Below are 24,230 nucleotides of genomic sequence, written 5' to 3' on the forward strand. Positions count from 1 at the left end.
GGTTTACTCTTTGTTCTGTATTTTTAGTGGATTTTGAAATAATGGCATATTCAGAGAAGAACATTATGGCTCTATTACATTGACAGTTTTGCACTGTTCCCTTGAGGAAAAACCTTCTGATCCACTTTATTATTAAGGAAATAATGAGGTGACCACTGGGGAGTCCTGTAGATAATTTTAACTTGTTGGGAAACCATTTTTACTTCAAGGATTCTCAACATATACCTATAGGAGTAATGTGAAATATGGTGTTTGGAGAAGGGAACAAAGAAAAGTTGGTAACATTGGCATGAGGGTACACAAGTACTGAGACTGCCCAATGAGTGGTGGTCTATGTCTGTACTGACCTTCTGAAGAAACCAGTGGATCAGCCATCATGAGCCAATTGGAAGGCAGAGGCTCCCACATTCCATGACATCTCCAACCTTCTAATTCTGTTAGACTGTTACCTAGCGCACTCAGCCCTACCTCCTCATTTCTGTCTTGAGTCCACGCTGTAGACTCAGGTGTGTGAATCCTTGTTTGAAAGGTGAAGGAGTTTCAAGTGTTGTGGACTGCAGAGTACTTGTTTCTCAACAGTAAGTGAATCATGACAGCTGCTGTCTTCCCTTAGTCCTGATGAATTCTACTTGGGTTATTTTATTATTTTTTTAAATATTTGGGTCAGAAGCACTCAAACACTTAGCCACATATGCAGCCCTTTTTTGTATTTTATTAAGAGACAGGGTCTCACTGAGTGGCTTAGCACCTTGCTATTGCTCAAGCTGACTTCTAACTCTAGATCCTTCTGTCTCACCTTCTGAGCCTCTGAGATTATGGGCGTTTGCCACCGCAGCCAGCTCTTGGATTCTCTTGTTTTTAACCCATAACATATTTGGGTTTTCTTTGCAGGTCCTGGCTGTACATTTACTGTACAAACATGGCAGTATTCTTCAACCCTTCCCCTGACGGAGGGGATGAAATGAACCTTGATGGAGAGCCTCAGATGAAACTTATAGAAATCATACGGGGACTACAAGCTGAATTACAAGAACACAAACTGAATTTTCGAGATCTGGAACAAAAATTCATCTTATGTCAATCTACCGTGTATACCCTTGCCAACCAGTTCCAGAAATATCGTAAGTTGCAGATAGGTTTATGGTCACTAAAGTGAGGTATGATTGTCTGTTTCCCCTCTGAGAAAAAGATTTTTTTTTTTGGACCTTTCCTTTCTCTTTCTTTTTTTTTTATTGGTTGTTCACAACATTACAAAGCTCTTGACATATCATACTTCATACATTAGATTGAAGTGGGTTATGAACCCCCAATTTTACCCCAAATGCAGATTGCAGAATCACGTCGGTTACACATCCACAATTTTACATAATGCCCTATTAGTAATTGTTGTATTCTGCTACCTTTCCTATCCCCTACTATCCCCCCTCCCCTCCCCTCCCTCCTTCTCTCTCTACCCCATCTACTGTACTTCATTTCTCTCCTTGTTTATTTTCCCATTCCCCTCACAACCTCTTATATGTAATTTTGTATAGCAATGAGGGTCTCCCTTCATTTCCATGCAATTTTCCTCTTCTCTCCCTTTCCCTCCCATCTCATGTCACTGATTAAAGTTACTCTTTTCTTCCTACTCTTCCTCCCTGCTCTGTTCATATTTGCTCTAATTATATCAAAGGAGACATTTGGTATTTGTTTTTTAGGGATTGGCTAGCTTCACTAAGCATAATCTGCTCTAGTGCCGTCCATTTCCCTGCAAATTCTATGATTTTGTCATTTTTTATTGCTGCATAGTACTCCATTGTGTATAGATGCCACATTTTTTTTTATCCATTCATCTATTGAGGGGCATCTGGGTTGGTTCCACAGTCTAGCTATTGTGAATTGTGCTGCTATGAACATCGATGTGGCAGTATCCCTGTAGCATGCTCTTTTAAGGTCTTCAGGGAATAGTCCGAGAAGGGCAATAGCAGGGTCAAATGGTGGTTTCATTCCCAGCTTTCCCAGGAATCTCCAAACTGCTTTCCAAATTGGCCGCACCAATTTGCAGTCCTACCAGCAATGTACAAGTGTACCCTTTTCTCCACATCCTCGCCAGCACTTGTTGTTGTTTGACTTCACAGTGGCTGCCAATCTTACTGGAGTGAGATGGTATCTTAGGGTGGTTTTGATTTGCATTTCTCTGACTGTTAGAGATGGTGAGCATTTTTTCATGTACTTGTTGATTGATTGTATATCCTCCTCTGAGAAGTGTCTGTTCAGGTCCTTGGCCCATTTGTTGATTGGGTTATTTGTTATCTTATTGTCTATTTTTTTGAGTTCTTTGTATATTCTGGATATTAGGGCTCTATCTGAAGTGTGAGGAGTAAAAATTTGTTCCCAGGATGTAGGCTCCCTATTTACCTCTCTTATTGTTTCTCTTGCTGAGAAAAAACTTTTAAGTTTAATTAAGTCCCATTTGTTGATTCTTGTTGTTAACTCTTGTGCTATGGGTGTCCTATTAAGGAATTTGGAGCCCGACCCCACAATCTGTAGATCGGAGCCAACTTTTTCTTCTATCAGATGCAGAGTCTCTGGTTTGATATCAAGCTCCTTGATCCATTTTGAGTTAACTTTTGTGCATGGCGAGAGAAAGGGATTCAGTTTCATTTTGTTGCATATGGATTTCCAGTTTTCCCAACACCATTTGTTGAAGATGCTATCCTTCCTCCATTGCATGCTTATAGCCCCTTTATCAAATATAAGATAGTTGTAACTTTGTGGATTAGTCTCTGTGTCCTCTATTCTAAACCATTGGTCCACCCGCCTGTTTTGGTACCAGTACCATGCTGTTTTTGTCACTATTGCTCTGTAATATAGTTTGAAATCTGGTATCGCTATACCGCCTGATTCACACTTCCTGTTTAGGATTGCTTTTGCTATTCTGGGTCTTTCATTTTTCCATATGAATTTCATGATTGCTTTATCTATTTCTACAAGAAATGCCGTTGGGATTTTGATTGGCATTGCATTAAACCTATAGAGAACTTTTGGTAATATCGCCATTTTGATGATGTTAGTTCTGCCTATCCATGAACAGGGTATATTTTTCTATCTTCTAAGATCTTCATCTACTTCTCTCTTTAGGGTTCTGTAGTTTTCATTGTATAAATCTTTCACCTCTTTTGTTAGGTTGATTCCCAAGTATTTTATTTTTTTTGAGGATATTGTGAATGGAGTGTTTTTCCTCATTTCCGTTTCAGAAGTTTTGTCGCGGATATACAGAAATTCCTTTGATTTATGCGTGTTGATTTTATATCCTGCCACTTTGCTGAATTCATTTATTAGTTCTAGTAGTTTCTTTGTAGACCCTTTTGGGTCTTCTAGGTATAGAATCATGTCATCTGCAAATAGTGATAATTTAAGTTCTTCTTTTCCAATTTTTATGCCTTTAATTTCTTTCATCTGTCTAATTGCTCTGGCCAGTGTTTCGAGAACTATATTGAATAGAAGTGGAGATAGAGGGCATCCCTTTCTTGTTCCGGATTTTAGAGGGAATGCCTTCAACTTTTGTCCATTCAGAATGATGCTAGCCTGAGGCTTAGCATAGATAGCTTTTACAATGTCAAGGTAAGTTCCTGTTATCCCTAGTTTTTCTAATGTTTTGAACATAAAGGGATGCTGTACTTTGTCAAATGCTTTCTCTGCATCTATCGAGATGATCATATGGTTCTTATCTTTAAGTCTATTGATGTGGTGAATAACATTTATTGATTTCCGTATGTTGAACCATCCTTGCATCCCAGGGATGAATCCTACTTGATCATGGTGCACAATTTTTTTGATGTGTTTTTGTATTCGATTCGCCAGAATTTTATTGAGGATTTTTGCATCTAGGTTCATTAGAGATATTGGTCTGTAGTTTTCTTTCTTTGAGGTGTCTTTGTCTGGTTTCGGAATCAGGGTGATGTTGGCCTCATAGAATGAATTTGGAAGAGCTCCCTCTTTTTCTATTTCCTGAAATAACTTGAAAAGTATTGGTATTAATTCTTCTTTAAAGGTTTTGTAAAACTCCGCTGTATAGCCATCCGGTCCTGGGCTTTTCTTGGTTGGTAGTCTTTTGATGGTTTCTTCAATTTCATCCATTGATATTGGTCTGTTCAAATTGTGTGTATCCTCCTGACTCAGTCTGGGCAAATCATATGACTTAAGAAATTTATCGATGTCTTCACTATCTTCTATTTTGTTGGAATATAGGTTTTCAAAATAATTTCTAATTGTCTTCTGTATTTCTGTAGCATCTGTTGTGATATTGCCTTTTTCATCCCGTATGTTAGTAATTTGAGTTCTCTCTCTTCTTCTCTTCGTTAGCATGGCTAAAGGTCTGTCGATCTTATTTATTTTTTCAAAGAACCAACTTTTAGTTTTGTTATTTTTTTCAATAGTTTCTTTTGTTTCAATTTCATTGATTTCCGCTCTGATTTTAATTATTACTAGCCTTCTGCTACATTTGCTGTTGTTTTGCTCTTCCTTTTCTAGGGCTTTGAGATGAAGTGTGAGCTCATTTATTTGTTGTTTTTTTCTTTTTTTGAGGAATGACCACCAGGCGATGAATTTTCCTCTTAAAACTGCTTTCATTGTGTCCCATAGATTCCGATATGTTGTGTCTGTATTTTCATTTATCTCTAAGAATTTTTTGATCTCCTCCTTTATGTCTTCTGTAACCCATTGATCATTCAGTAAAATATTGTTCATTTTCCATGTGATGTAGGATTTTTCCTTCCTTCTTTTATCATTGATTTCCAGTTTCATTCCATTATGATCAGATAAAATGCATGGTATTATCTCCACCCCTTTATATTTACTGAGGGTTGCCCTATGGCATAATATATGGTCTATTTTTGAGAAGGATCCATGTGCTGCTGAGAAAAAAGTATATCCATTTGATGATGGTTGATATATTCTATATATGTCAGTTAAGTCTAGGTTATTGATTGTGATATTGAGTTCTATAGTTTCTTTATTCAACTTTTGTTTGGAGGATCTGTCCAATGGTGAGAGAGGTGTGTTGAAGTCACCCATAATTATTGTGTTGTGATCTATTTGATTCTTGAACTTGAGGAGAATTTGTTTTATGAATGTCGCAGCACCATTATTTGGTGCATAAATATTGATAATTGTTATGTCTTGTTGGTGAATGGTTCCTTTTAACAGTATATAATGACCTTCTTTATCCCTTTTGATTAACTTAGTCTTGAAGTCGATTTTATTCGATATGAGGATGGCCACCCCTGCTTGCTTACGAGGACTGTGTGCGTGGTATATTTTTTCCCATCCTTTCACCTTCAGCCTGTGTATGTCTTTTCCAATCAGATGTGTCTCCTGGAGGCAGCATATTGTTGGATTTGTTTTTTTAATCCATGATACCAGCCTATGTCGCTTTATTGGAGAATTTAAGCCATTAACATTCAGAGTTACTATTGATATATGGTTTGTACTTCCATCCATGTTTGATTGTTTATCTTTTTTTTAAAAAAAAAAATTTAGTTTGTTTCTTCGTGATTATCTTTCCCCTCACCCTCTGTCTTTACTGAGGCACTTCCCACTGATGGTTTTGGTTATTGTTTTTCATTTCTTCCTCGTGTAGTGTTTTGCTCAAAATGCTTTGCAATGCTGGTTTTCTGGCTGCAAATTCTTTTAACTTTTGTTTATCATGAAAGATCTTTATTTCGTTGTCATACCTGAAGCTTAATTTTGCTGGATACAGAATTCTTGGTTGGCATCCATTGTCTTTCAGTGTTTGAAATACATTGTTCCATGACCTTCTTGCTTTCAGTGTCTGTGATGAAAAATCCGTTATTAACCTTATTGGTTTACCCCTGAATGTAATCTGTCTCCTTTCTCTTGTAGCTTTTAATATTTTCTCTTTGCTCAGTATATTGGATATCTTCATGACAATGTGTCTTGGCGTTGGTCTACTGTGATTTTGTGTGCTCGGTGTCCTGTATGCATCTTCAATTTGTATATCTGTTTCCTTTTTTATTTCTGGAAAGTTTTCTGTAATTATTTCATTCAGCAGGTTTCTCATTCCCTTGGTTTGAATCTCTGTACCTTCTTCTATCCCGATGACTCGTAAGTTTGTTTTTTTTATGTTATCCCATAACTCTTGGATGTTTTTCTCGTGATTTTTTACCAGCCTTTTTGTGTTGGCTAGACTCTTTTCAAGATGGTATATTTTGTCTTCATTACCTGACGTTCTGGCTTCTACTTGCTCCACTCTGTTAGTGATACTCTCAATTGAGTTTTTAATTTGGTTTATCATTTCCTTCATTTCTAGAATTATTGTTTGATTATTTTTTAATATCTCTATCTCCTGATAAAGATGCTTAACTTCTTCTTTTATCTTTTTATGTAATTCATTCTCAATGTGTTCTTTCGCTGCTTGAATTTGGTGTCTTGTATCCTCTTTAAGGTTCCATTCCATCTGTCTAAGGTGTTCCTTGAGGTCTTTATATGACCATTTTTCTGATGACTCTAGGTCGTCCTGAATATTTAGGCTGTCCTGCATCGTTTGTACTCCTTTTCTTCCTTGCTTCTTGAAGCTGCTCATGTTGCTTCTTGTTCTGTTTGACTGCTGAGTTACTGTTTACTCCTATAAATTTATTTGATGCTGTAGCAGCAGGTTTCAATGAAGTTATCTCCTCCACCGCAGTCTGGTGACGTCAGTTCTCTGCCATAGTGGTGTCTCTTGCAAATGGCGACAGTTCGTTTCCCTTTGCTGGGCGACCAATGCAACGGGTGGGTCCTTACTGTCTCTCTCAAGCCCCGTTTGGAACCTGTGGCCACTACTTATGAAGGCTCGGTAGGCATTTACCTCTGTAGGATGAGAAGGGCTGACCAGTTGTTTCAGCTGGATGGATTAATGCTGAGTCACAGCTGTTTGTCTCATCTTTTCAAACGCGGCGGCGCGGAGCACGGAGCGGCTTACTCACTTCCCGCCGCCGTCTTCCTCTTCTTGGGATGATGGCGGGTCGCTCGCTCTGCGCCCTCTGGTGTGTCTCAGCCTTGGGCTCCTGCGCCTCGCTCCGCCGCGGCCTCCACAGCCAGCGCCGCCCCGGCCGCTCTCTCCTCCTCCGGCGTTTGCGGCTTCCGAAAAAGATTTTCTCCAAATTCTTTTCTCCTCTTTTCTTTCATCAAAAGGAAATCCATCATTTCCAGAAGTAATATATTGTTATTTTGCCTTCAGTTTACTAACAATGGAATAATGAAACACAAAGACTACAGCAACTTTTAGTTTACAGGGAAGTGTAGGGTGGGCATAGGTTAATTCCCAGTTACTGATTTCTACTGGAGACATGAAAATGCCTTTTCATCCTCAAGAATAGCTCAAACCTTTTTTCACAGTATTCTCTTGTACCATATCAGATCCACAGACATATAACAGCCGTGTTGGTAAAGGTCTGGGACTAATGATTCTCCATTCAGTTCAGGCTTCCCCTGTGTTTGTAGTGAGTGATGTAGAAACTACTCATTGACTGACTGGATGTTTCTGAATTTGATTTCAGGGAGTGGTGCAGAGGAGGAGAGTGGAAAAGAACAGGACTTGCTGGCTCCCAGGTAACAATGAGTGTTAAGAGCCTGGAAGAGGATGGGTTAAATATGAGGAGGGTCCCCAGATGAGCAAACCAAGAGATACAAAGTGTCCACACTATTCACATGCAAAGGCAAACACAAGCTGCTGGTATGACTGCATTCCTCAATCACGGAAAAAGTCCATCTTTTAAGGAGGTGTTTTTCTTTTCTCTGTCGTTCCTGTCTGTATCCAACTAGAAGTAATCAAACTAACTGAATGTTTTGTTTTTGTTTGTTTGTTTGTTTGTTTGTTTACCTCACAGAATCTACATCTCCTGTCTTGTATGGGTCCATTGAGTATGAGATATAAATCTGGTTTGTTTCTGGTTGATAAGACTTTTTGGCAGGAATGTCATAACCTTGGGTGGGGGGAATACACATACACACACACACACATATAAAAATGCGTGCACACACACACACACACAGAAAGTCCATTTTCTGTGTATGCTGTGGCTCATGGTTGTATCACACAGGGAGAGTGGAGTCTGTCCTCAGCTCTTTTCTAGTCAGTAGATTGAGCCCCTCTTCCTATCTCCTGTCATGAATACATGTGCACCCTTCCCATATCCTAGGAGGATCATTTTCTTTCTCTTTGAAAGGAGTACCCTCTTGCCCTTCTGTGACCACTCCCTTAGGCCTCTATTTAGACCAACTGGGACTCATATTTACTACTCTCATTTAATCGTACTCTTTATCCCTCCAGTCTGAGACAAGCCCCACAGGAGGAGAAAGAAATCCTGCAGGACGTATTGAATGAGGGCTGTAACACTTGCCCCAGTCACTCTGAATCATCAGATATCCACCAGCCCCCGTGCTTCAGTGCTGATCCCTTGGGTGAGCATGAAGTCTCCCTTTGTCTAGCTGCAGCTCATGACTACCCCATTAAAACACAAATGCACTCCTATTAATTATACTTCTGAGGGTCCAGTGACAAATTCAGGATGGTAAACCTAGAACTAACAAGAGCAGGGAAGTTGTAGAGACTGTAACCTACTCACAGGTACCATTTATGTGTGTGCATATCAGGGCTCTGCATGACCTTATTCTTACAACCTAGGACAACTGATCTCTCCTACAGTGTTCTTGCTCATGTTTGATCCTTTGATTACAAGCACAAGCCTATAATCCCAGCTGCTCAGGAGGTTGAGGCAGGAGGATCTTGGGTTTAAAGCCAAGTCAGAGGGCATGGGATGTGGCTCAAGTGGTAGGACAGTCACCTAGCATGCATGAGGCACTAGGTTCAACACTCGGCACCATAAAAAAAAGTAAAGATATTGTGTGTCCACCTAAAACTAAAATAAATTTAAAAAATTTAAAAAGCCAGCCTCAGGAAAAAGCAAGGCAGTAAACAACTCAGACCTTATCACTAAATAAAATACAAAATAGGCCTGGGGATGTAGTGCAGTGGTCATGTGCCCCTAAGTTCAATCGCCAGTACCAAAAAAAAAAAAAAAGAGAGAACATTGAAATGGTTAATCTTGCTTACATTAAAATGCTAGAATCAGGTGGTGGAAATGTTGGTTTATACCAGAAAAGTTCTGAAAGAGGAATTTCCTTCTAGTACACTGCCAAAGTTAACTTTGAGACCCTTAAAAATAATCCCTAGTATTGAGAAAAATGAGGCTCAGGTATTTTAATCCTCTTCCTAGAGAATGAAACTGGTTCTGTTTGAGAATTGTGAGGGGGCCCAGAGCCACTAAGTCTTGGAATGAGCTTTGTGGAAGGAAGGAAGCTGCAGTTAGTGAAATCCAGAAGAACCTGGAAGAGTATCCAGGGCTCAGGAGACCAAAATGCATTTTGACTTTGTCCAGTTACATGAAGAGCATTCCATAATAATGATCCACCCAGTCAGAGACGTTGTGCATGATGGATCAGCATAGCATCTCAGACTATTTCTTTAAACTCAACATGTGAGTTCTTCCAGGTTAAGTCCTTTAGTTGCTCCCTGAATTATATATACATAAATTATGTCTTCTTCTGAGGGAGGTGTCTGTACTGGAATGAGTAAAGTGGAGTTATTTAATGACTTCTACATTTCTGAATATGTTTACAGAACACCATGACAATGAGGACAGTAATAAAGAAGAGTCACTTTATTTCAGGTAACAATGAATGACCAGGGGCTAGAAAAAAATGGGTAAAATAAAAGGGGTGCAGGAATCCTAAAAGTACAGAGCATAAGGTCAAATGTAGTCAAAGTTTCTTAAAGGCACAGTAGGAGTGCTGATTGCAGTGAAGTTGTTGATTCTATCCAAGATGATGGAACCCATTAGCAAAGTTCTCTGTCTTCTTTATGGTATTGTAAGAGTGAGTCTGCTCAAGAAGAACTGAGCAGCCTTGGGCACTTCTAGATCTTAAATACATCATGTGTTCCCTTTGTAAAGGTCAAACTCAGGATGAGATCCAAAAATCATTTCTGTACTGTTAGCCTGAGCTCATCAACAGGTATTCCATAGCAAGAAAAGTAGATAGAACAAAAATGATATCATGTCATAATATGGATGTGCAAAGAAGGCAAAATGTCTCTGAGACTCTTCAATTCAGGAGACTATGGATCAGACACTTGTGTCTAAAATTCACCATGCTTTATGCACAAGGTTGGCCCCTGCTATGCTTCTCATTGTGTGATCCTTCTGTGACTGTACCTTATAGGCAGAGCTGTGCCCTCTTCCTCTTGAGCTTGTTATCTTGTTATCAGTACACTGAGCAATGGTGGCCCTTGGTCTCTCTCTCATACCATGGCACCTAAACTATGTCCTTGAGATGAAAATGGTTTTTTGAATCATTTTTGAAGGGAGGCACCTGTTTGGGACTCCACCCTTCAGCTTTGAATCGGGACCAGCTGGGAGACTGTAATTTCTAAACCACCATGATTTCATCTTTTGTTCTTCCCTGCCTCAGCTGTGCCAGCAGTCTCAACAGTGAACTGGAGGAAGAGGAAGAGAATGACCTCCAGCTGGATGAAAAATATTTTGGGGACTCTGGTCATCCTGATTCATGTGACACACAAGAACTTGTCAGAAGCTCTGTGTTCCCATCACATGAGCCTAAAGTCAGCTCTACTGTGGATGGAACCAGTGAGTACTTTTATCCTAATTCAGATGAATGCAACTTGTCTCTCTGGTAAATCACAAATTCTCTGCACTCAACTCCACTATCTAGGCTGAGACATATGCCTGCAGAGCCAGGAGACACAGTTTGTTTCCCAGCAGGTGTAGAGGTCAGGTGGATCTGAAGCTTTGTTATTTTTCTTGCCAGGTCAGTTTATTTTTAATCCTGGTCTGCACTGTGCCAGCCATAGTTGCGAGTAGACTGGAGTTAGGAGGAGGGGATTAGAAGCACCTCACAGACATCACTACAACTTGTTCCAGGAGGGATCGGTCAGACCTCAGTCTTTAAAGGGGTTAAATCATTCCTTCTGCAGTGTCCTTGGAAATTGCATTTATTTTCTAATGATTTCCTCTCTTCTTTTCATGAGATGGAATATTCAAAAATCATATGGAAGTCTCTTATGGTTCTTGAGTGTTGACTTAGTTTCTCAGCTTCCTCTGAGAAGGCTATCCTTCAATCAATCATTCCTGTTACTGTTCCACCATACATTGCTGTAGTTTTCAACCCAAAGGAGCACAAATGATTCTTTTCTCCAGAGATTACATGTTGAATCATCTGTTCCGTCTGAGAGTTATGTTCTCATGTAAATTGTCAATGGCCAGCGTACATGATGGGGAACTGGCCCAGTTATTCAGACAGCAGAGAGCATTTCTCTGCACAAGTTCCAGGATTGTCACTCTTGTTGAACAAGAGCCCTGAGTGATAGTAGCTTTATAGAGTATGTAGAGAAAAAAAATATATTCTTCTTTCCTCTCTCTCAAGGTAGAGTTCAACTTTTCCTCAGATAAACTTTTGAAATTCTTGAGTCTTTACTCATTAAATCAGTTTTTAGGAAGAGCAGAAGTCTGGGATGTCTCCCTGTATCCGAATGTTTTATAGTAAAATTAACTGACTAAATTTATTTCCCAACCCTTGCTTTAGTCAGTGCCTTTTCAGGTGTGACCATGTTTTTCTTTTTCCCATTTGCACTGAGGTGCAGTGATGCAAAGGTTTAATCTCAGTGTCACAACATTTCAGAAACAGAAATAAAATACATGTGGTGAACTATAACCCCTGCCAGGTGATCTCTGTATACAGACTACTCCATTTAATCCTCAAGAGACACTGTCCACAGTTGGTGGTGTCTCTACAGTAGTGCTGCGGACACTGAGATTCAGCATGGTCACTGCCCCCAAATCTCCACTAGTGTGTGGTGGGAACACAGGGCCCATGTCTGCCTGACTCCTCAGCCAACATATTTTTACTGCTGTGCAGCCTGATCTTTCAAAGATGAGGCTGGGTTGGGTGTTCACCCATTCCTAATTCTGTGTGTTACAAATGTTTTTGAAACAATTTCAAACAGAAACAGAGACATTGCTTCTCTGGAACAAAGAATTCATAAGGCCTCTCACATGGGTTGTTGAGCTATTAATCAGTATACTTTGTCCCTGGGAAGAGCCAGTGCCTCATCCATTCCCTCCAAATAGAGCTGGACACAGTCACCTTTATACATGAATCTGAAATGAAGAAAAAGAGCATTCTAATTGTACAAATATTCATCCTGTGTGGGTTCTCTGACCCTAATGTGTATATTATGAACAGGACACAGCTGTAACTACAGTAGTGGTGCTGACCTCTCTACTCAGACCTATCCTCTGTGTACACAGAAAGCCCTGCAGAAACAACATGAATATAACTAAGCTACAACTTGATATTTTGTTGAGGACTTTCCCATCTTGCCCACTAATGGCATGTAACAATACTTTCAGAATTTGATAAATGGCTCCAATAGTTGTAGAGGATCTTCTACTGTGAGCCTTGAAAAATGTCAGCAGGGTTCCTCCCTGCTAAAAGCAGGCAACAGAAAACATGACAAAATTCTAACCCGATTTAAAATATTTATTGCAGATGACCTAGAGGGTAGACCTGGCTCTGTGGTCATTCACAGAAGTGGTAGAGAGAGCGAGTCTACATTGAGCTACAGCCACCTTGAGACTAAATTACCCCAAAGCCCTTCAGTCTGAGTTCAAGGTAGTTTAAATGTAATATCCTTGTGGGAAGGTGAGACTTTCCCAAGGGACTTCACAGATTTGGCCACTTTTCATAATAGACACTATATAAGGAGGGGCTGGAGGATAAGACACAGTGGAAAAAAATATTGTACACAATGATTGAGGGATCCAGCCTCAAGGAACTGAAAGAAGTAGATTGAAGGGGAGGAGATTTGTTTTTGATATAATGAGACTAAATAGGATTTCATGAAAAGGAATGGGCCAGGATGTCAGGGGTTGGACATATAAAAGGAGTTCTCCTTCCCACCAAAATTATGTAATGATAGAGTGGCTGGTAGTAAGCATGGCATACAAGACCTTTGTGAAGAAACTGTCCACGTTGCCAAGAGTCCATGAAGAGATTCTTGTGTCAGTGGCCATTTTCAATCCTTCCAGGTCTAATCTCCTTTTTTCTCTGTTTCACCATTGCTTTCACAAACAGGTATATTGGTTTAAGATACTTTCTCCTTCAGGTCAAGAGGATCTCTCATGCATGTTACTGAGTGTCTTCAGTGACAGATGATTAATGATGGATGAACTGAGACTTGGGGACACACAGTACATGAGAGGCAGGGAGCAGCATCTGTAGACAAAGACCTGATTGCTAGAAGACTGTGAAGCAGAGTGAGAGTCAGGGAGGAGACAGCCTGACAAGGAAGGATGGTGTATGGGAGTGTTGGGATGTGATGTTGGATAACCTTGTGGGGCCAGGAATGAGGACTTCAAATGCAAGATGGGGAGTTGGAATTATTCAGGGGGATGTAGGAATACAGTTTTCACAAGCAGAGAGGGAACATGGTAAGAGCAGGACAGTGAGTTAGAAGGCTAGTGAGGCTGGGCTCAGTGGTCCCAGCAGGAGGTTCTCTCATGGCCAGGAGTGTGAGGCCAGCATGGGTAACACTGTGCAGCTGTATCTTAACAAAAGTAAACCTGATGGGAGAGTTGATCTTTGGGGGACTTCACAACCAGAGAAGGTAGTGAGGAGGAGAGTGGAAGAATCTAGACACCAGTAATGAGAGTATGATGAGGTGTGTTCTCAGGGTGATGGAGCCAAACAGTCAGATTGAAGAAATTTTGAGAAAACTGAAGCAGATCCTGGTGAGAATGAGGGATTTTCAAGGAGAGTGTGTGGAGAACACAGTAGTGGGCAGCAGGCCCTCTTGTACCCAGTTCTTCCTGAGCCTGACCTGGATTGACATGAGGCTGCTGGAAACCTCCAGTCAGTTTAATTTCTGAGGACATCTATTCATTTCCCTAGGGACATAGAACACAATTATATCAGGAGGAATGTCCAATTTGCCTCTGTAGTATGTGGAAAATATAAGGATTATGGACCCGATCTCTCTTCACAGTTTCATACAATTGATTTACAATAAGGAGCCAGCTCCTCTGCTGCATTGCTTATAGCTGCTAACAGCCTCCAGGTGGCAACAGACTGTACATGTGTATGGATTGTAGGTGGTACATAGACCACAAGGAATCATAGGCTTCCGAAATGCAGAGAGGGAATGTTATACAACCACTCGACACCCCTTTCCATGGTATCTTATATTCTTTCCATGATCTTTCCTCCCTGGGGAGAGAGATCAAGAAATCTTTTTATTTCAATCACATCATTGAGTCTCAATAGAATGTCCTCTCTACAAACAGTGATGGAGTTTAATAATACTGAGAAAATAGCCTTGAACTCATTTTTTTCTTCAAATCCATCTTAAGTGGATGATTTTTCTTCAGGGACACTCTTTTCTGGACACCTGCCTTTGTTGTTGTTGTTCTTGTTTAGTAACATATGACAGTAGAATGTATTTTGCAAATTACACATTAGTAGAGTATAACTTATCCTGTCGATGATCCTGCTCTTTTGGTTTATGATGTGAATTTACCCTAGTCATGTATTCAAATACAAGGCTAGTTAAGGCTAGTTAGGTCCAGTTAATTCTATTGTCTTTCCTGTTTCTCTCTCCCCTCCCATCCCTTTATTTTCCTTTGTCCAATACAGTAGATTTCTATTATTCCCTTCCCCAACCTCCCTTGTTTCTGGTTAGCATCTACAAGTCAGAACATATAGCCTTTGGTGTTTGGGATTGGCTTGTTTCACTTAGCATGATATCTCCAGTTCCATCCATTTACTGGCAAATGCCATTGTTTTATTTTTCTCAATGGTTGAGTAATATTCCATTCTCTATATACATTACATTTTCTTTATCCATTCATCTGTTGATGATGTCAAATGGTGGTTTCATTCCAAGTTTTCTAAGGAATCTTCATACTGCTTTCCATTGTGGCTGCTCTAATTTTCAGTCCTACCCAAAATGTATGAGAGAACCTTTCTCACTCCATTCCCCAACAACATTATTGTTACTTTATAATTGCCATTCTAATTCAAGTGAGATGGAATCTCTGTGTAGTTTTTATTTGCATTTCTCTAATTGCTAGAGTGATAAAGAGTTGTTCGTGTATCTTTTGGCCATTAGTATTTTTTCGGCTGTGAGGTGCATGTTCAGTCCTTTGCCCATTTGTTTATTGGGTTATTTAATGTTTTGTTTTTCTTTTGGGTTTTTAGTTTTTCGAGTTCTTAATACATCCTGAGGATTGAATACTCTTGTCTGAGGTGCATGTGGTAAAAATCTTTTCTCATTCTGTAGGCTCTCTCTTCACGTTATTAATTGTTTCCTTTACTGTGAAGAAGCATGTTCTCTCGGTCAGACTGAAAGCCGCGATTCTCTGATATAGTGATGTGAGCTGGAGCCTGGGGCCTAGGGTTAGATACACTCTCAGGTCCTGGGCTGGCCTTTACCAAGTGCATATCTTAGGTGCTTTCATCTCTTTCATTGTTTATTAAAATAACTTCCATAGTACCAGTTCAATAAAAATAAAAATTTTTAATAAAAACTTTGACTCTGTAATCTCAAATTCTCAGATAACTTCTGGATATTTGATAAATATAATTTCACAAAAGATATTTTCATTTGATATAGAGCAATTTTTTCAGTAATAGTATCAATCCTGGGCCCACAAGTCTGTGTCCTGACATATCCAGCTCACTTTTCTCCTTTCCTCATCTCTTTGAATTAATGTGACACCTTCACACAGAAAGTGCACAAATTGGTCTCCCTGATGATTCCACACTGAGTCCATCCTCTCCATTCGTCTGTCTCCACAGCCATGTTGCCAGTGTCCTCACAAGGACTCAATTCTGCTCAGATGTGAAGACTGAGTTTCAGTCTCTCCTGCCCCCTTAATCTGGGTTGTGTTCATCTTGATTCTCTGTCTCCCTCAATATCAGCTTCTGGCGCCTCTGGTTCTCATGTCAGGTACCAACACTCACCTGACAGATGTGGGCAACCTTGCACTCATTACAAACCTCTGAGGGTCATGCAAGAGAAGAAACACCTGTCCCTCATGTGGAGCACTCCCTGGCATGGGCTCAGTGTGTGTCACTGGTGTGTAGTTCTTGAAGCACATGTGATAATTTAGGGAGGTTCACCATCTTTTCTTCATGCTGAACTCTCTAGGATGATCCCACAATCCCAGTCAAGACTCAGCCTACAGGCTCAGTTGGATGATAGTGTTCTGGTGTCTCACAGGGAATTTTTGAACATCTGCTTTTCAAACGTCTCTCTTTTTTTCTTCATGTTTCTAAATTATTTATGACTTCTAGTGGCCAGAATATTGATATTATACAATCCCACATGGAAATGTTCATAATTTTCTGTTCATCAGATGTATCCATTATATGTTAGGCATATACAGTAGTTCTATTAGTAATAATGCCTGTATATAAAATAAGTCAGTCAGAGTAAGATTTAAAATATTCCAAGGATGATTCTTCCCCAGTTCTCTACTTTCATATAGTTTTCCTTCTACTATGATTTTGCTTAACTTCGATAATCTCTATCTGATTAAAAGCTCTGTCTAGATCTCTAGTGTTATTATTGCCTTTTATACTAGGGAGCTATAGGTGTGTATAACTTCCATATTTCTTGAATATTTTCAAGAATTGGAAGCACTCTTGCCTCCTGTCAAGTTTATCATACTGGATATGCCAGAATCATCAACAAAATGAAAGCATCAGTCCCAATGTCTTTATTTTTATGTGGTAGTGAGGATAGAACCCAGGGCCTCATGCATTTGAGGCAAGTGCTCTAACTCCAAGCTACAACCCCAGCCCTGAAAGTATCAGTCTCTATAAGCTACACATCAATACTTAGACTTTCTTGTGCAAGGCTGCTTTCTTGATTAGGTGACTCTTTTGGTTCAATAGTTGTGTCACAGGATAATAGTTCCTGTTTTATTTTCAGAACTGAATTTGGATACTTGCATTGAACTGCAGAACCTTCCCAAGCTTGAGGGTGATGCCCTTGGAGGCTTGGCTGTCAAAACACCTGGATGTGAGCTGCATGTCCTCACTGATACCATGAGTGTCCTGAAAGAGAAGATCATGAAAAGAAAACAACTCTTCTGCAAGTGGAGAATGGCATGCAGATTCCCTGGACTTCAAGCTTCGGGTAGAGTGGTGACAGCTCCTGTGGCTCTGGGATGCACTTTCCCATTTTAGCTTTCTCTATGAGGATGTAGCTCCTTCTGCTGTGTTTTCTCTTCACCATTGGTTCTTTCCAAAACAGATGGAGACTGTCTGGTCTTATGTCTCTATTTTATGGTCTCCCACCCTGAGAGGCCCTTCCATCTCCACTTCCTGTTTGCATTCTGAAGTCTGCTCTGTTCCTACATCTGCTGTCCTGATATTCCCTGTAATTGCCATGGGAAAGCCCAGCTTAATTGGGGGTCCTAATCCCATGAAGAGCATCTTTCAGACACATGCCACCTTCCCTGGAATCACACACTTTTGATCTAACCACCTTCCTTGACTCCGCTGCCTCTTTCTTCTGGCACATGGCTCCTTCTTGGACCCTCCTTGGCAAACAGGACTAAGTCAACCCTGGATTCTTATCTTGTACACACAGAGGAAAATTGTGAAAACTGATGGGAAAGATTATGACAACTGAACTTCATCTGGGCTGTAGGTGGCAGACCCAAACAGGTCTGGAGTCATTTTGTCTTCACCCCTTAGCCCACTCCATTTTCCATGACTCCTTCTTCTGCTCATTCCTGATCTAAATTGCAATAACTCTCAAGATTTCCTGCAGATCTTATTCCTGTCTAGCCAAGGTGACTGAAGAACCCACATGGGCTCTGTGTTGAGATGGGTGAAACAGCACTATGTAATGACTCCTGGATGTTTTTGAATTGTTTGCAGAAAACCATGAAAATGATGATGAAAAAGACCAAAATTCACTGAATTCCAGGTAACAACAAATAATCTGGAGATTGTAAGAAAGGGCAAAATAAGGGGTTAAGGATAACCTGAAAGAATAGACCATGAGGTCAAAAGTAGACACATTTGATGACCAAATGTAAAAAAGACTACTGTTGGCAGTGGTGATGTTGACTAAGCCCAGTGTGATGGAGCCCTTTAGCCAGGTTATCTTTTATCTTCCTGGTGCTGGTACAGTGATTGTGACTGAGAAGAACTGCACAGTCAGTCTTGGGCATTTCTTCCTTTTAACAAAAATCACTTGTTTATTTTTAAGTTGAATAATCAGAATTAGAGGCATAGTATCTTTCTATACTATGGCCTGATAATCGCAGACAGGTATGTCATAGCAAGAAAAGCAGAAATATGCTCCCTTTCTACCCATTTCCCCCCCGCCTAAAAAAAGTATTATATCAAAAAAAAAATGGATAGAAAAGGTACTAGAAGGCACACATTCTTTGGGCACTCTCTCATGTACCAGGCTGTATTTGCTGGCCATCTATATGTAAGTGTCAATTTCAGTCCTGCCCTAGGTTCAACTACAGCTTTGCTTCTCATTGTATGATCCTTCTGTAGTTGTACTTTATAGATGAAGTTGAGCCTCCTTTCTCATCAGCTTGTAATCTGGCCAGTACACTGGACACTGGTGCTCTCCCTCTCTCTCTCATACCATGGCACCTGAACTATGTTCATCAGATGAAAATAATTTTATGGATCACTTTTGAAGGGAGGGATCTGTTTGGGGACTCCACCCTTCATCTTTAAATCAGGACCAACTGGGAGGTTGTAGCTTCTAAACCAGCTTGATTTTTTTCTGTTATTCTTCCTTGACTCAGCAATCCCAATGGTGAACTGCAGGAGGAGAAAGAGGATGACCTCCTGCTGGGGAAAACTTATTTTCTACCCTCGGATCATCCTAATTCATCTAACACACAAGAACTTGTCAGAAGCTCTGTCTTCCCATCAGCTGAGCCTAAAGTCAGTTCTGCTGTGGATGAAGCCAGTGAGTACTCCTATCATAATTTAGATGAATCTAACTTGTCTCCCTGAGAAAGCAAAAATTCTCTGCACTCAACTCTACTGTGTAGGCTGAGATATATGCATGTAGAGGCAGGAGACCCATTTTGTTTCAGAGTAGGTACAGAGGTCAGGTGGATCTTAACCTTTGCTGTTTTCCTATGGCCTGGTCAGGTTTATTTCATTGTTGCCTTTTCTGTGTCAGCCATATGTTTGCATGTAGGTTGCAATTAAGAGGGAGCACATCATGAGCACTTCAGAGACTCTGACTGATTCTGTTTTTAAAGTATGTCCACTGTGCTTGGCATGGGGCTCAGGCCAAAAATCCCAGTGGCTTAGGAGGCTGAGATAGGAGAATGAATTCAAAGCCAGCATCAGCAACAGTGGGGTGCTAAGAAATTCAGTGAAACCCAGTTTGTAAATTAAACACAAAATAGGGCTGGGGATGTGGCTCAGTGGTCAAGTCCCCTGAGTTAAATCTCTGGTGTCCCCCCGCAAAGAAAAATATGATGTTCACCATTTCTATTCATGATCTTTTCTGCCTGTGGATCAAGATCAGTAAATTCCTTTTTTTGTCCCATGCCCTGGTGTCTCTGTAGAATGTTCTCTCCAGAAAATGTAACTAAGATTAATCATATTTGGATAATAAACATGAACACATTGTTACTTCAAAGCCCTCTTTGTCAATTGGATTACTTTATTTTAGGAACTTTTGTATGGGCACCACCCACCCAAGAATACCTAGGCACATGTACAAAAGATGACATGTCCATTGGACACATGATTTCTGTCACTGTGCCTGGGTCGCTAGGTTGGGTCAATTTGCAGGGACATAAAAAATGGGTTGTCCAGGAGTGGTTAGCAAAGGAAGAATTGGGATTGTTACTGAACCCTCTTTTCCTTTCAACTTCTTCAGAGAAGGCCCAAGGGCCTTTGAGTGGACATGTGAGCCCATACATATCATAGATGCAAGTTTCCCATGCACAGGTGGAATCAAGAGCCCAAAGGAGCAGTTGTCCATCAGATAAATATAGAGATCCCTCTTGTGTGTATTACCCATTGTTTATACATGTGCTTTATCATATATAATGGGTATACATGAAGTATATCATTATTATGAATACTTTTTAATTCCTTAGGATGAGTTTTCCTTTCTTTAATAATGTGTTTGTTTCTCCTTTGATTTTGCTTGATTTTTATTATCTCTTTCTTCCCCAAAGCACAACCTACCTCCACTCTGATTTTCTAGTTTTGGGCAAATATATCTGGGTGCTATTGGATTTTACAAATCCTGTCTTACTTGCACATACTTACAGAGCATGTCCTCAATGATGCCACAGTTGTCTGCAAACAAAGGATAATTATAAGAAAAAATCTGATGAGCAAGAGGAAACTAGCATGCAGATTCCCTGGCCTTCAGGCTTCAGGTATGTTGGCTCTGGGATGCACTTGACTCCTTTTAACTCTATAAGACTGGAGCTCATCCTTCTGCAGTGATTTCTCTTCACCTGTGCTTGTCTCCAACAGCAGATGGAGCCTCTGTTGGGTCTTATCTGTATTTCCCATGGCCTTGTAGCCCTGACCTGCCCTTCCATCTACATTTCCTGTTTACATTCTGAACTCTGCTCTGTTCTCACACCTGGTCTCCTAATATTCTTGATAACTGACACAGGGAAGCCCAGTCAGATTAGGGTCCCAACCTTATGAAGAGCATCTTTCAGACACATGCTACCTTCCCATAAATTCTATACTTTCTAGACTTTTTTGCCTTCTGTGCCTGATTTCCTTGACTTCATTACCTCTTTCTGCTGGGAATGAGTCTTTCCTAAGTTACTAGCACATAGATCTCTCTCTGGGGGTTTTCATAGGGAACAAGTCTAACTCAAACCTCGGTTGTTATCTTTTTTTAATATTTTTTTTAGTTGTAGTTGGACATAATGCCTCTATTTCACTTATTTATTTTTATGTGGTGCTGAAGATCGAACCCAGGGTCTTGTACATGCGAGGCGAGTGCTCTACCACTAAGCCACAAACCCAGCCCCCTGGATTGTTAACTTAAACATGCAAATTAAAGTGTCATTTTTTATTATGTTTTTTATTACTTTTTAGTTATTCATGAGAGTAGAGCCCATTTTGATATCATATAGAAGCATGGAATATATCTTAATCTAATTAGGACCCCAGGCTTTTGATGTACATAAAGGTGACATTCTCTGCATTGTGTTTCTATATGTACACAGCAAAATTATGTCAGGTTCATTCCTTTTCTTACCATTCATTTCCTTTCCTTACGGTACTCTTTTTCCTTCATTTCCCTTTGTCTAATACCTGGAACTTGTATTCTTCCCCTCTTCCCTCCTTAGTGTAGATTAGCTTCCAAATGTCAGAGAAAACATGTGATATTTGTATTTGGGGAGATTGACTTAATCCACTTAGCATGGTAGTCTCCAGATTCATCCATATATTGGCAAATATCATAAAGTTATTCTTCTTTATGGCTGAGCAATACATGTTTGTGTATATATATATATCAAAACCTAGGTTGAATCCATAGCTTAGCTATTGTGAATTGTGCTGCTAAAAACATTGATGTGACTATATCACTATAGTGTGCTGAGGATAGCCTCTTCAACAAATGGTGCTGGAAAAACTGGAAATCCATATGTGGTCAAATGAAATTTAGTCCCTCTCTCTTAAAACTGAACTGAAAGCATATCAAAGACCTTTGAAGTAGACCAGAAACCCTGCATCTACCAGAAGAACATGTAGGCCCAACACTCTAACATCGAGGCTCAGGAACTGAATTCCTTAAGTACACTCCTAAAGTTCAAGAAATAAAATCAAACATCCACAAATGGGATGGCATCAACCTGAAAAGTGTTAAAACTGATGAGCAATCACCCTGGATAAAAAGCTGTATTGCAAGACCAGAAGATGGTGAGATATTGGAAAGCTGCATTACCTTGTCTCATGAGCACAGCAGCAGGAATATATCCACTTACTGAGGTTGATGAAAAAGGAATTTCACAAAATATAATAGTGTACATTCAATTGGACTAGGGAATCAGAAAATTGAGTACAAAAACAAAGAATAAGAATATATAGACGCCAACACACCTGCCACATGGGTACCGAAAGCAGCAAAGATTCCCCACAAATGGAGGGGAGAACACAAAGAAACACAGATTTAGTACAGAAAAACCTGAGATCAGAAAAGCTGCCTAAACTTGGTTGATCCAGAGGTTGCAGTATTTAAAATCTTAGCAATTAGAGAAATGTAAATCAAAAGTACACTGAGAATTCACTCACCCCACTCAGAATGGTAAATATTAAAAATAAAAGCAACAGTAAATGATGGCAAGGATGTGGGGAAAGAGATTCACTTAATACATTGCTGGTGGAATTGCAAATTGGTACAACCATTCTGGAAAGCAGTGTGGAGCTTTTTTACAAAACGTGGAATGGAACCACTATTTGACCCCATTATCCCACTCCTCACTTTATACCCAAACAACTTAAAATCAGCATACCGCAGTGAAATAGCCACTTCAATATTTAATAGCAGCTCAGTTCACAATAGTCAAGCTACAGAACCAACTTAGGTGTCCTACATCAGATGAATAGATAAAGAATTTGGTATACATACAAAATGGAATACTACTCAGCCATAATGAAAAATAAAATTATATCATTCACCAGTAAATGGATGGAACTGGAGACTATCATGCTTTGTGAAATAAGGCAGTCCCGAAGGCTTCCGAAAAAGATTTTCTCCAAATTTTTTTCTCCTCTTTTCTTTCATCAAAAGGAAATCCATCATTTCCAGAAGTAATATATTGTTATTTTGCCTTCAGTTTACTAACAATGGAATAATGAAAACACAATAATGAATAATGAAACACAAAGACTACAGCAACTTTTAGTTTATAGGGAAGTGTAGGGTGGGCATAGGTTAATTCCTAGTTACTGATTTCTACTGGAGACATGAAAATGCCTTTTCATCCTCAAGAATAGCTCAAACCTTTTTTAACAGTATTCTCTTGTACCATATCAGATCCACAGACATATAACAGCCGTGTTGGTAAAGGTCTGGGACTAATGATTCTCCATTCAGTTCAGGCTTCCCCTGTGTTTGTAGTGAGTGATGTAGAAACTACTCATTGACTGACTAGATGTTTCTGAATTTGATTTCAGGGAGTGGTGCAGAGGAGGAGAGTGGAAAAGAACAGGACTTGCTGGCTCCCAGGTAACAATGAGTGTTAAGAGCCTGGAAGAGGATGGGTTAAATATGAGGAGGGTCCCCAGATGAGCAAACCAAGAGATACAAAGTGTCCACACTATTCACATGCAAAGGCAAACACAAGCTGCTGGTATGACGGCATTCCTCAATCACGGAAAAAGTCCATCTTTTAAGGAGGTGTTTTTCTTTTCTCTGTCGTTCCTGTCTGTATCCAACTAGAAGTAATCAAACTAACTGAATGTTTTGTTTTTTGTTTGTTTGTTTGTTTGTTTGTTTACCTCACAGAATCTACATCTCCTGTCTTGTATGGGTCCATTGAGTATGAGATATAAATCTGGTTTCTTTCTGGTTGATAAGACTTTTTGGCAGGAATGTCATAGCCTTGGGTGGGGGGAATACACATACACACACACACACATATAAAAATGCATGCACACACACACACACACACACATAAAGTCCATTTTCTGTGTATGCTGTGGCTCATGGTTGTATCACACAGGGAGAGTGGAGTCTCTGTCCTCAGCTCTTTTCTAGTCAGTAGATTGAGCCCCTCTTCCTATCTCCTGTCATGAAGACATGTGCACCCTGCCCACATCCTAGGAGGATCATTTTCTTTCTCTTTGAAAGGAGTACCCTCTTGCCCTTCTGTGACCACTCCCTTAGGCCTCTATTTAGACCAACTGGGACTCATATTTACTACTCTCATTTAATCATACTCTTTATCCCTCCAGTCTGAGACAAGCCCCACAGGAGGAGAAAGAAATCCTGCAGGACGTATTGAATGAGGGCTGTAACACTTGCCCCAGTCACTCTGAATCATCAGATATCCACCAGCCCCCGTGCTTCAGTGCTGATCCCTTGGGTGAGCATGAAGTCTCCCTTTGTCTAGCTGCAGCTCATGACTACC

The 24,230-nt window shown here is 40.1% G+C and overlaps 1 protein-coding gene across 1 annotated transcript in view; it reads left to right on the plus strand.

Moving 5' to 3' along the window:
* Nucleotides 1–10,477: 10,477 nt before the first annotated feature.
* The window catches only part of LOC308655441 (uncharacterized protein), a gene marked incomplete at both ends in the record, with an annotated part of 42,055 nt that continues 28,302 nt past the window's right edge, over nt 10,478–24,230 (plus strand). Inside the window, 3 exons of the mRNA XM_081305568.1 lie at nt 10,478–10,685; nt 17,051–17,257; nt 20,397–20,507. Of these exons, the coding sequence (XP_081161694.1) occupies nt 10,478–10,685; nt 17,051–17,257; nt 20,397–20,507 (526 nt within the window). The remainder of the gene's footprint in view (nt 10,686–17,050; nt 17,258–20,396; nt 20,508–24,230) is intronic.

Source organism: Spermophilus citellus, assembly GCF_964194105.1.
Source record: "Spermophilus citellus genome assembly, chromosome: 9".
In the NCBI taxonomy this organism is placed as follows: domain Eukaryota; kingdom Metazoa; phylum Chordata; class Mammalia; order Rodentia; family Sciuridae; genus Spermophilus; species Spermophilus citellus.